The sequence below is a fragment of the Pinus tabuliformis genome, chromosome 4_1, assembly GCF_031772625.1.
Source record: "Pinus tabuliformis cultivar Carrire ecotype Pingquan chromosome 4_1, CPIR1, whole genome shotgun sequence".
In the NCBI taxonomy this organism is placed as follows: domain Eukaryota; kingdom Viridiplantae; phylum Streptophyta; class Pinopsida; order Pinales; family Pinaceae; genus Pinus; species Pinus tabuliformis.
Window position 1 is genome coordinate 626,747,963 of NC_142303.1, and position 12,767 is coordinate 626,760,729.

General features: G+C 38.7%; 1 protein-coding gene across 1 annotated transcript; it reads right to left on the minus strand.

The window, feature by feature from the left end:
- Positions 1 to 3,718: 3,718 nt before the first annotated feature.
- LOC149177585 (uncharacterized) lies at positions 3,719 to 9,484 on the minus strand. The gene is made up of 3 exons (XM_089421799.1): positions 8,565 to 9,484; positions 7,640 to 8,237; positions 3,719 to 3,775 (listed from the first exon to the last, which is right to left on the minus strand). The coding sequence occupies exons 1-3, from the start codon at positions 9,482 to 9,484 to the stop codon at positions 3,719 to 3,721; spliced, it is 1,575 nt and encodes a 524-aa protein (XP_089277925.1).
- Between the last annotated feature and the right edge of the window lie 3,283 nt (positions 9,485 to 12,767).

Genomic DNA, 12,767 nt, shown 5'->3' on the forward strand with positions numbered 1-12,767 from the left:
AGGAGAAGATATACGATTTTTAATTATTAATTTTCTTCGAGTTAAATTCATTTTGACTCATGTTTGAATTAAAGATTTGATTTTTCTGAATACTTAATAGATTAAGTTTAAAATAAATTTAAATAAATCTTGTAATTATTTAAAATTTAATAATATAATATAACAATAAAATTCATTAATTTTAAGAATATAATAAAAAATAATATTTGATATATTATTTAAAAAAATAATTGAGAATTTAGTTTAATCCATTAATTTTTACATTTCCTGAATATTTAAATTTTACAGTTTAAAAACAAATTTACATCTAAGAAAATATGATCTCCATTTTAAATAAACTTAACTTTAAAATGAATTTATATTAATAAAATAATTACAATTTATAAAATCAAATTAATAAAAAAACCTCTTTCATAATAATCTCTGCTTACCTCTAATATAATCAACTTCATTCAATCAATAAATTCATTTATTATTTACCTGCACCCCACATCCAAAGTACCAGCAAAACGAGAGCGATTGCATGCAAGACAGTTTTGCAGTTGATCTCCATTATACTGATCCTCCTCCCTGATTATTACAACTGCAATTTGATGGACAATGAATACCTTGAGACGGCGTTTGTTTATTATCTCCGGATGTGAAAGTATATAAGCCTCTCCTTTCGTGCTTGGCGTAGTGGGTTGACAATGGTAGATGGATTACTCCGCTAACTTTTTCTTAAACAGAAGTTTATAATGGGTTCTCTTTTTGAAAGTTTTGCCTTGTCTCACATATATACAGAATCTTTATATATTGAACAACAAGAGAAGTCGGAATTTGGAAAAGCGTGGCCCTCTTACTGAAAAATCTGACCTAAGCTTATTGCTAGGTATGGCTTATTTCTTTATTTTCTTTCCCATGTTGTAAAGATGACTGAAAATTTATTTTTTTGGATATGGAATTGTTATATGTTGGTTACCCATTTGCTTAACCAGTGACATGATGACTGAAAATTTATGTTTTTGGCTATGGAATTGTTATATGTAGTTACCCATCTGCTGAACTAGTGACATGACGACTCTGAAAAATTATGTTTTTGCCTATGGAATTGTTATATGTTGGTTCCCCATTTGCTCAACCAGTGACATGATGACGGTGAAAAATTATGGTTTTGGTTATGGAATTGTTATAGGTTGGTTACTTATTTGCTCACCAGTGACATCCCTAACACTGATATTTTGAAAGATTAGTTTGTTACGTAGGGGTTTCATTCAATGAACCTATGACTTATCAAGTGCATAAATATCTTTAATTTGATTACATATTGAAAAATTCTACTAGAAAACACGTAATTTAACCCCCTACCAATACGAACCCAATACACCTTCCTAATTTAAAAAACCCCTACTTCCACTAGATATTGTAGGTATCTATTTTTTTCATTAACATTTTTTATACCTATTTATATTTTTAACCCCTACTTCCACTAGATATTATAGGTATCTATTTTTTTCATTAACATTTTTTATACCTATTTATATTTTTTCATTAACTTTGAGCTCCATTTTTCATACCTGCCAATATGAAAACCCTTTACCCCCTATATATCCTTCAATATATTATGCCATTTTTTCGTCAATATATATCCCCCAATATGAACCCAAGTGGTATAATAATGCTCCCCTAGTGAAGCCCCCTTATTGGAAATTAGTTAAATTTAAGCTTTCACCAGGCCTTGCCATTGCAAATTAACTATTTCTGTGTAAACGCTAAAGATCAAGATATTCTTAGTAAACACTAAATATCAGGATAAGAAATTAAGATTAACATAGATTTATTTTAAGTAAAGATCTAAGGATCTAACGTGAGTCTAGGGATCAAATTTCTTCAAGTGTAATTTTTTTTGACAATGTAAGATACAATGTGTAATTTTTTATTGTTTAGGTTGGATTTTTGAATACTATATAGACTACATAACTTAAACTTGTAAGTCCAAAACATCTTTGTTGGATTTGGGAAAAAACATATACCTAAAAAATGACCAAACTGTAAAAAAATGACACTTCTCCAAGTATTTTAACCATAAAACTTTATTTTTTCAATAACTTTAAACAATTTTTAAAAATATTTTACATAACATGTGTATCTAGACATTATAAAATTGTTTTTTTTGTTATTAATATACTTTAAAATATATATCAATATTAATTAATATTAACATATTTTATTGATCACTCACTGTCACGACTCCACGGTAAATATACCAAATAAAAAAAATTTAATTGTAAAAACCTTTTACTTCATAACCCTCCATATATTCGATCATAGAATAACCACACACATATATATATAAATCGCTTTTAAAGCACCGAACGTGCTGCCATGGTTACACATATATAATTCTCAACCTATTAATTTAAGGTTTTCTCTTGACTTATGGTTATATGAATCATTGGCGACCTTCATATTAAGGTTTAAGTCAACGGTTATCATGTCCATTGGCTTGCTTTTCCGATCAATCTCCGGTGTCAGGTGTGAACGGAATTCTAAATGGCTTCACCTACCTTGGCCAGGTGGCTAGCACCGTGCAGAGGCCATGTGAAGTCTCGGGGAAATCGCTGGGTTTCGCGCGCCAATCCTCCACCCGGATGGACGGTGAGGATCACTTGCACAGATCTAAGGGTTACATTTGCTTCAGGGTTTAGCGGGTTTCATATATACCACTGAGTCACTTATTTCGGGTTCATTTGCACCTGGTGGAGAGGCCGAACCCTTGCTCAATTCAGCGGCTCCATCCCTGCACCATATGCCAGGTCTTGGCAAGCTAACTCAGGTAAACTAATGATTGATGCCCGCCGATTCATAGTTTCCCTTTCAGCTGTCAAATTATTTGTTTATAAATACAGTGCGTTGTTTCGGCAGGGTTTCACATTTCCGGTTTATGCATTCACGGCTAACTTCAACGTGTTTATCATGTGCAGGTAATTGCTTCTCATTCCTCCTACCGCTCAGGGAAGAAATGATACAACCGAGGCATCCTCAGGTATTTATTCTATCATGAATTGATGCAGAGCATTGGTTTAATCCGATGGGTGAGGGTTTAAACTGGAGGGTTTTCTTGCATCGATTCTCTCGGCCTGAGGAGTTCCTCATGGCAATCTTTTATTTATTGTCTCAGGGTTCCTTCATTCGGCTAAACCCTGGTTAGGATGCGCGGTCGGCCTTTCCATGCCGGGACCTGCGTCTAATCTGGTTATACAGTTTTATGTTGTATTTATTTTGGCACTATGTCCAGGATTATGTATATTTTGTTAAGGGTTCACGGCCTCCCTTGCCGGAACCGAATCGATTCAACTTAAGTCGGGATATTTATCCCTTTCAGTTTCTCTTGTTTTTCAAGGATGTTAACTATAATTACCCAGGTTTATCTGTATTTATGAAGAGACAACGAGTCCATCTCGGCTCTCTGAACATTTAGTGAACAGGCTGTCGATATACCCTTCAGGGGTTTTATTTATCACAATGTTAATATATGTATATTTCTTTTTCCTGTTGAATACGATGTACATGTTTTTCATTTGGTTTAATTTGCATCAACAACTTATTTGTCTATATGCATATAAACTTGCTTTCCAGAATGTATTGAGCTCGTCTTGTTTAAGGTTATTATCATTCCTCTGTTTAACAGAGTCGAGATGGGTTCCTTTCGAGGGTTTCGTCTATAACAACCCTACGTTCACTTGTCAATGCATGGCTGTATACGGCGGTTAGGCGGCCGTTTACCACAGCGGTTCTGTGACATCAAGTCGCATTTACTTTGTTAATGATATTATTTGTTGTATTCTGCGATGATACAGTGATCGTCTTTTACTTATTTTCATATATAATGAGACTAAACCCTAAGTACAGGGCCCGATGGGTTACTTTGAAACGGCCTCACCATATACTATGAACAGCACTTAATGTTTCAATATGCTTCTCGGCTGTTATAGAAATACGACTAATCTATGTGTCGTTCTGTTATTTTCCATAATCATTCTACTGTTATATTTGCTAATAAATTCTCCCACTGTTGAATAGTTCAATGCATTTTTTTTTCCAGTATGCACTCACGTACTCTGCATACAGTTATGGTCTTTCAAGACCATTGTAATGTTTCTATACAGAAACGTTTCGGCTTCCATATAGTAATGAGCATCAGTTTCTATACAATTAACATGCATCGCTTTTTATACAGTTAGCATGCATCGTTTTCTTTACAGTTATCATGCAAAGTATGTAGCAGATAATCTCTGTTTTTGTCTTAAATAGCCAGTTCTAAGCACTCTTAGAAACTGTTTAAAATATTATATGTATACTTTCCATCTAGTTAGCAACAGAAACTCAGGTGCAACTACACTTTCCTTCTATACACCCAGCATATTGAATACATAAATCTAATTCTGGTGAATAACTCATACCTGGTCTATTAGGCCCAAGAGTTAACGCTCCAGAAGTTCACCTGCAATTTACATGCTTGCTCTTATCCACCCAACCTTGAGATCCACCAGTACGTTGGATTCTCCCCCCGAGCTGTCTTGCAGGCCTGCAGCCCTCAACAAGACTCATGCACTGTTGTGCTAGGGTTATCCGGTCCTTACCAGACTTAACCCTCTTTTTTCTTTCTTTTTCCTCTCTTGGAATTTCTCTTCCCCTGTCTGTCACCACAGCCTAGGGGTTTTCCCTCCCAGGACTTTTCCTGTTTGGAGGGTTAGTTTCTTTTTCAGTTTTATAACTGTTTCCTTTTCTTTAGAAATCCTCCCTCAGGAGGCTGCCAGCATTTTCCCAAAAATATCTTCCATTTCATAAATAAATAATATCATTTAACAACAGTAATTAACAGTTCACATTAGTTTCTTACCATAGTAACTTTTCATAATTACATGTTTTACGGGGTCATCACATCTCCCCCCCCTGGGATTGGACATCGTCCCGATGTCTATTCCCTTTAAATAAGTCCGGGTAAACTTTCCTCATAAGCTCCTCGTCTTCCCAAGTAGCCTCCTCAGGCCCATAGTGCTGCCACAACACTTTAATTTGGGTAATAACCCGTTTCCGCAGCCGCACTTCTCTCCGGTCGAGAATGCTCTGTGGTTCGACCAGAACCTCGCCTTCCGGTTCGACCTGCAGACAATCAATATCTTCAGTCAGTTCCCATTAAGTATATCCGCATGTTCAAAACAACGGAATTAATTCTTACCCGAACATCTTGCCATTTGATCACATGTTTAGGATCGTATACATATCTCTTTAGAACAGAAACGTGGAAAACGTTGTGAATTCTAATATGGCTTGGCAAGGCGAGTTGGTAAGCCACCGACCCCACTCTAGCCAAGATCTGGAAAGGTCCAAAGTACCGAGGAGCCAGCTTGGCACATCCGCTCCATTGCAGTGTGCTTCTTCTGGCTTGGATCCTCATAAACACATGGTCACCAACCTGATATTCTTTAAACCTTCTTTTTCTGTTCGCAAAACTTTTCTGCCTGTCATGTGCAGCCTTCAAGTTGGCACGCACCCTTTTCACCATGTCTTCCATTTCTTTAAGCATTTCCGGACCCAAACTCAGCTTATCCTCAGGTCCACCCCAACTTGAGGGTGTGCGGCATTTTCGCCCATACAGAACCTCAAAGGGGCTTAACTGTGTCGAGGTATGATATCCATTGTTATACGCGAATTCAACCAGGTGTAAATATTCTTCCCATTGGTTTGGTTTCATCATCACATACGCCCTCAACATATCTTCCAACACTTGATTTACTCGCTCGGTTTGACCATCGGTCTGCGGGTGATAGGCTGTGCTAAAGTTCAGCTGTGTTCCCAACTCAGCGAACAACGTCCTCCAAAAGGTGGATGTGAACTTTACATCCCAGTCTGAAATGATTACCTTCGGTAGTCCATGCAGTCTGAACACATTCTGCATAAAAAGGTGAGCAATTTGCACCGCTTTATAAGTGGACTGCACGGGTATGAAGTGTGCTGCTTTACTCAACTTATCAACCACCACCATGATGGAATCATTGTTTTTCTTCGTTTGTGGCAAACCGGTTATAAAATCCATGGAAATGGTTTCCCATTTCCACTCCGGAATAGGCAAAGGTTGTAATAGCCCGGCTGGATGCTGATGTTCTGCCTTAATCTGCTGGCACTCTAAACACCTTGCCAAATACTCAACCACTTGCTTCTTCATTCTGGGCCAGAAATATTCCTTCCTAAGTGCAGTGACCATCTTTTGGTACCCTGGATGACCAGTGTAGTGGCTGGTATGGAACTCGTCCAAAATCAGGTTCTTAAGGTCATTAGAATCAGGTATATATAATTTTTTATTAAAATACAGCATGCCAGCACTGTCTAGTGTATATTCTTGCTGTAATTTTTCATTAACTGATTGCTGTACCTGCTGTTTTAATTGTTGGTATTCAACATCCTGATTTACTGCTGATTTAATCTGCTCAAACAGAGAGTTTCGCCACTTGCTGACTGAAAGTTCACACAAACACTGCACCTTTCGACTCAATGCATCAGCCACCCGGTTCTCTTTGCCTTTTAGGTGCTTAATCTCGAAATCGAATCCACTTAGGAAATCTGCCCAACGACCCTGCCTTGCATTCAAGGTAGGTTGACTGAAATAATTGGTCAAGCTGTGGTGATCTGTTAACAACAGAAATTTCCTCCCCAAGAGGTAATGTCGCCACATCTTCAGCGCATGAATAACAGCTGTTAATTCTAGATCGTAAGCAGAGTATTTCTGCTCATGATCTTTTAATTTTCTTGATTCATACGCAATTACTTTCCCTTCCTGCATTAATACTCCTCCTACACCCTCTTTACTTGCATCAGTACACACAACGTAATCCTTATTAGGATCAGCTATACTCAAGATGGGTGCAGTGGTGAGTAAGTGCTTCAACCGATCAAAGCTCTGCTGACATTCCGTTGTCCACTTAAACACCTTCCCCTTTTTCTGCAAAGAAGTGATAGGGTAGGCTATCCTTGAGAAACCTTCCACAAATCTTTGATAATAGCCAGCTAGTCCCATAAAGGATCTGATATCAGCTACATCCTTGGGTATGGGCCATTCCATAATAGTCTTTATTTTCTCAGGATCTACTGCAATTCCTTCTTTAGTAATCACATGGCCCAAATATTGGATTTCCTCTTTGAAAAAGTCACACTTACTAAACTTAGCATATAGCTGATGTTCTCGAAGAGTTTGCAACACCATCCTCAGGTGCTCTTCGTGTTCCTCATGGGAACGGGAATATATCAGAATATCATCGATAAATATCAGCACGAATTTGTCCAAAAACTGGTGAAACACGCTGTTCATCAAACACATAAAGGTGGCGGGTGCATTGGTCAAGCCAAAGGGCAGCACCACAAATTCGTAATGCCCGTAGCGTGTTCTGAAAGCGGTTTTGGCAATGTCCTCTTCTTTAATTCTGATCTGATGATAACCAGATCGCAAATCGATCTTGGAGAATACCTTTGCTCCCTTCACTTGATCAAAGAGTTCGTCAATCCGAGGCAAGGGGTATTTGTTTTTGATCGTGAGCTTGTTCAGCTGACGATAGTCTATACACATACGGAGAGTTCCATCTTTCTTTTTGACAAATAATACTGGAGCTCCCCACGGTGACACGCTGGGGCGGATGTAATTCTTATCCAGCAACTCTTGTAGTTGCATTTTTAATTCTGTCAACTCGGGTACGCTCATCCGGTACGGTGCTCGTGACACCGGGGCTGCCCCTGGTGTTAACTCTATAGTAAAATCTATATCCCTTTTTGGAGGCAGTCCTGGTACCTCTTCAGGAAAAACATCCACAAATTCCTGTACTACCGGAATATTGTCCAGTGCAGATGTTTTGTCTTTCTGGTTTGCATAACCAACTTGAATAGCATAAATCTGACACTTCTTCCTGAGACATTTAGCTAGCTGGGAAGCAGTGATAGGCCGGATCTGTACAGGGTGTTTAATTCCCTGCAATTCTTGCTGCTGTCCCAAGTCATCCTTGTAATAAATGGTTTTGGTCTTGCAGTTTACCAACGACCAATGTTTTTCTAGCCAATCCATACCAATCAGGATGTCGTAGGACCCCAATGGGAGTACATTCAGGTCTGCTGTAATTGGCTGTCCAGCTATGCTGAAAGAGCAGTTACCAATTTTGGCTAAGACTCGTCTCTTAGCTCCCGTGGCTAGCTGTACCAGCCATGGACTCCTGAACTTTTCAGAAGGTAACTTACACTGTTCTACTATTTTTGGACTAACATAACTCAAAGTAGCTCCTGGGTCAATAAGAACAGCTATAGAAAGGTTTGAAATTTTACCTTCAAACTCCACCATGGTCGGTTGGTATTCCGCTTGACGGTCATCCAAGGCTGCGTTAATTCTTGGTACGCTGCGCGCCACTTCCCCAACAGTCGATGCTTCCTGGATCTGAGATATTTGGTCCACTCCTTTACGCTGAGGGCAGTTCTTAACATAATGCGGTCCTCCACAACCCCAACATTGAACTGGAGGTCTGGTTATTCCTTCAAGGTCGGACCTGGCAGGTGGTTCACTGATTCTGCTCTCACTTGGTTTAGTCTGAAAGGTACTCTTTGCTACATTTCTGCTAATATGTCCCTTACCAGCACCCTTGCTGCCATTACCACGACTCCCTTTATTATTACCAGCAATTCTGTTGCTCTTTCTTTCATTCCACCTTTTATTTGAAGTGTCTCCTTTCTGTTTGTTTTGCTGGTAACAGATTCTTGCCTTACGAATCGCCTCATCCATTGTCCTGGGATTATCAAACTCAATGCGTTCCCTTATATAGGCAGGTAGGCTGCTCACAAATCTATGCACCTTGGCCTTTTCCTCCTTAATATATGGCACATAGCGAAGCAGGGAAGTGAACCGATTAATGAACTCATCCATAGACTGCTGTCCTAGCCGTAAATCATGGAATTCCCGTGCTTTCTCATCATAGAATCGTTCAGTTAGATACCTCTCCTTGAAGTATTTTTGAAATTTTTCCCACATTATACTCTGCTCATTCACTCCTTTTACAATCTTGGTTTCTTCCCACCACAGAGTTGCCTTGCCTTGTAGCTGAAAGATGGCCAGCCGTGCCTTCAAATTCTGATCATACTCGTACAACTGGAAATACTTGTTCATGTTAATTAACCATGCTTCTGCTACTTCCTCCTGTTCCCCATCGAAATGTGGAGGTTTAATTTTCCGGAATTCCCCCTGCAATTCCATTTTCTGTCGCTTTGAGGTTTGTTGTTCTAGTACATTATCAGAATGGTCCTCCTTTTCCTCTGAAATTTCAGGTGCAGTTGGGTAATTCCGCTCCTCAGTTGCCCTTTGCTGTTCTGCACTGGGATTGGCTAATGGTGGATTCTGTCTGTCTGACAAACTCTTCAGTATTCTTTCCTGTTCCACTGTCAATCGCGCGTTGTCTTCTCGCAAACGTGCCATCTCCCTTTTCAGTTCTTGAACAGTTTCTAGTATCGCCAGATTGGTACTGCGTGTCTCTGCACCAAGCTGTACCCACAGCTCTGGATTTTCCCGAGGAATGCTGTCAGCTCCCTGCATTTCCTCCATCTTTATTGTTGACTGTTAGCGGATTGTTGTTTCTGTATTTATCTCCTAATTAATAAACAGAAAAACAGTTAGCTGAATTAATTCTTCCTCATATATGTACTATATGATAATCTTCCATGCAGCTGGATCTTACTGCTCCAGAGGCCACAGTTCTGAAACCTCTGCTCTGATACCACATTGTCACAACTCCATGGTAAATATACCAAATAAAAAAAATTTAATTGTAAAAACCTTTTACTTCATAACCCTCCATATATTCGATCATAGAATAACCACACACATATATATATAAATCGCTTTTAAAGCACCGAACGTGCTGCCATGGTTACACATATATAATTCTCAACCTATTAATTTAAGGTTTTCCCTTGACTTATGGTTATATGAATCATTGGCGACCTTCATATTAAGGTTTAAGTCAACAGTTATCATGTCCATCGGCTTGCTTTTCCGATCAATCTCCGGTGTCAGGTGTGAACGGAATTCTAAATGGCTTCACCTACCTTGGCCAGGTGGCTAGCACCGTGCAGAGGCCATGTGAAGTCTCGGGGAAATCGCTGGGTTTCGCGCGCCAATCCTCCACCCGGATGGACGGTGAGGATCACTTGCACAGATCTAAGGGTTACATTTGCTTCAGGGTTTAGCGGGTTTCATATATACCACTGAGCCACTTATTTCGGGTTCATTTGCACCTGGTGGAGAGGCCGAACCCTTGCTTAATTCAGCGGCTCCATCCATGCACCATATGCCAGGTCTTGGCAAGCTAACTCAGGTAAACTAATGATTGATGCCCACCGATTCATAGTTTCCCTTTCAGCTGTCAAATTATTTGTTTATAAATACAGTGCATTGTTTCGGCAGGGTTTCACATTTCCGGTTTATGCATTCACGGCTAACTTCAACGTGTTTATTATGTGCAGGTAATTGCTTCTCATTCCTCCTACCGCTCAGGGAAGAAATGATACAACCGAGGCATCCTCACGTATTTATTCTATCATGAATTGATGCAGAGCATTGGTTTAATCCGATGGGTGAGGGTTTAAACTGGAGGGTTCTCTTGCATCGATTCTCTCGGCCTGAGGAGTTCCTCATGGCAATCTTTTATTTATTGTCTCAGGGTTCCTTCATTCGGCTAAACCCTGGTTAGGATGCGCGGTCGGCCTTCCATGCCGGGACCTGCGTCTAATCTGGTTATACAGTTTTATGTTGTATTTATTTTGGCACTATGTCCAGGATTATGTATATTTTGTTAAGGGTTCACGGCCTCCCTTGCCGGAACCAAATCGATTCAACTTAAGTCAGGATATTTATCCCTTTCAGTTTCTCTTGTTTTTCAAGGATGTTAACTATAATTACCCAGGTTTATCTGTATTTATGAAGAGACAACGAGTCCATCTCGGCTCTCCGAACATTTAGTGAACAGACTGTCGTTATACCCTTCAGGGGTTTTATTTATCACAATGTTAATATATGTATATTTCTTTTTCCTGTTGAATACGATGTACATGTTTTTCATTTGGTTTAATTTGCATCAACAACTTATTTGTCTATATGCATATGAACTTGCTTTCCAGAATGTATTGAGCTCGTCTTGTTTAAGGTTATTATCATTCCTCTGTTTAACAGAGTCGAGACGGGTTCCTTTCGAGGGTTTCGTCTATAACAACCCTACGTTCACTTGTCAATGCATGGCTGTATACGGCGGTTAAGCGGCCGTTTACCACAGCGGTTCTGTGACATCAAGTCGCATTTACTTTGTTAATGATATTATTTGTTTGTATTCTGCGATGATACAGTGATCATCTTTTACTTATTTTCATATATAATGAGACTAAACCCTAAGTACAGGGCCCGATGGGTTACTTTGAAACGGCCTCACCATATACTATGAACAGCACTTAATGTTTCAATATGCTTCTCGGCTGTTATAGAAATATGACTAATCTATGTGTCGTTCTGTTATTTTCCATAATCATTCTACTGTTATATTTGCTAATAAATTCTCCCACTGTTGAATAGTTCAATGCATTTTTTTTCCAGTATGCACTCACGTACTCTGCATACAGTTATGGTCTTTCAAGACCATTGTAATGTTTCTATACAGAAACGCTTCGGCTTCCATACAGTAATGAGCATCAGTTTCTATACAATTAACATGCATCTCTTTTTATACAGTTAGCATGCATTGTTTTCTTTACAGTTATCATGCAAAGTATGTAGCAGATAATCTCTGTTTTTGTCTTAAATAGCCAGTTCTAAGCACTCTTAGAAACTGTTTAAAATATTATATGTATACTTTTCCATCTAGTTAGCAACAGAAACTCAGGTGCAACTATACTTTCCTTCTATACACCCAGCATACTGAATACAGAAATCTAATTCTGGTGAATAACTCATACCTGGTCTATTAGACCCAAGAGTTAACGCTCCAGAAGTTCACGTGCAATTTACATGCTTGCTCTTATCCACCCAACCTTGAGATCCACCAGTACGTTGGATTCTCCCCCCGAGCTGTCTTGCAGGCCTGCAGCCCTCAACAAGACTCATGCACTGTTGTGCTAGGGTTATCTGGTCCTTACCAGACTTAACCCTCTTTTTTCTTTCTTTTTCTTCTCTTGGAATTTCTCTTCCCCTGTCTGTCACCACAGCCCAGGGGTTTTCCCTGCCAGGACTTTTCCTGTCTGGAGGGTTAGTTTCTTTTTCAGTTTTATAACTGTTTCCTTTTCTTTAGAAATCCTCCCTCAGGAGGCTGCCAGCATTTTCCCAAAAATATCTTCCATTTCATAAATAAATAATATCATTTAACAACAGTAATTAACAGTTCACATTAGTTTCTTACCATAGTAACTTTTCATAATTACATGTTTTACGGGGTCATCACACTCACATTAAATATTTTTATTATATGCAACATATATTTTCTTTTAATTATTTTACATGAAATTATATTGACAAATAAATAAGTATGCATGTCATATTTTTTATTTGTTTTTTTTTTTTTTTTTTATCATAGTGGTTTTTTTTTAATGGACATTGCTTTTCTATTTAGAGAATATTTTATTTTTATTTCAAGAGGCACACATGTCAACTACTTACACTTCATCCTCATACTGGTTGTAGAATAAGCCTCTAGGCCCAATTAGTAAAACTAATATCT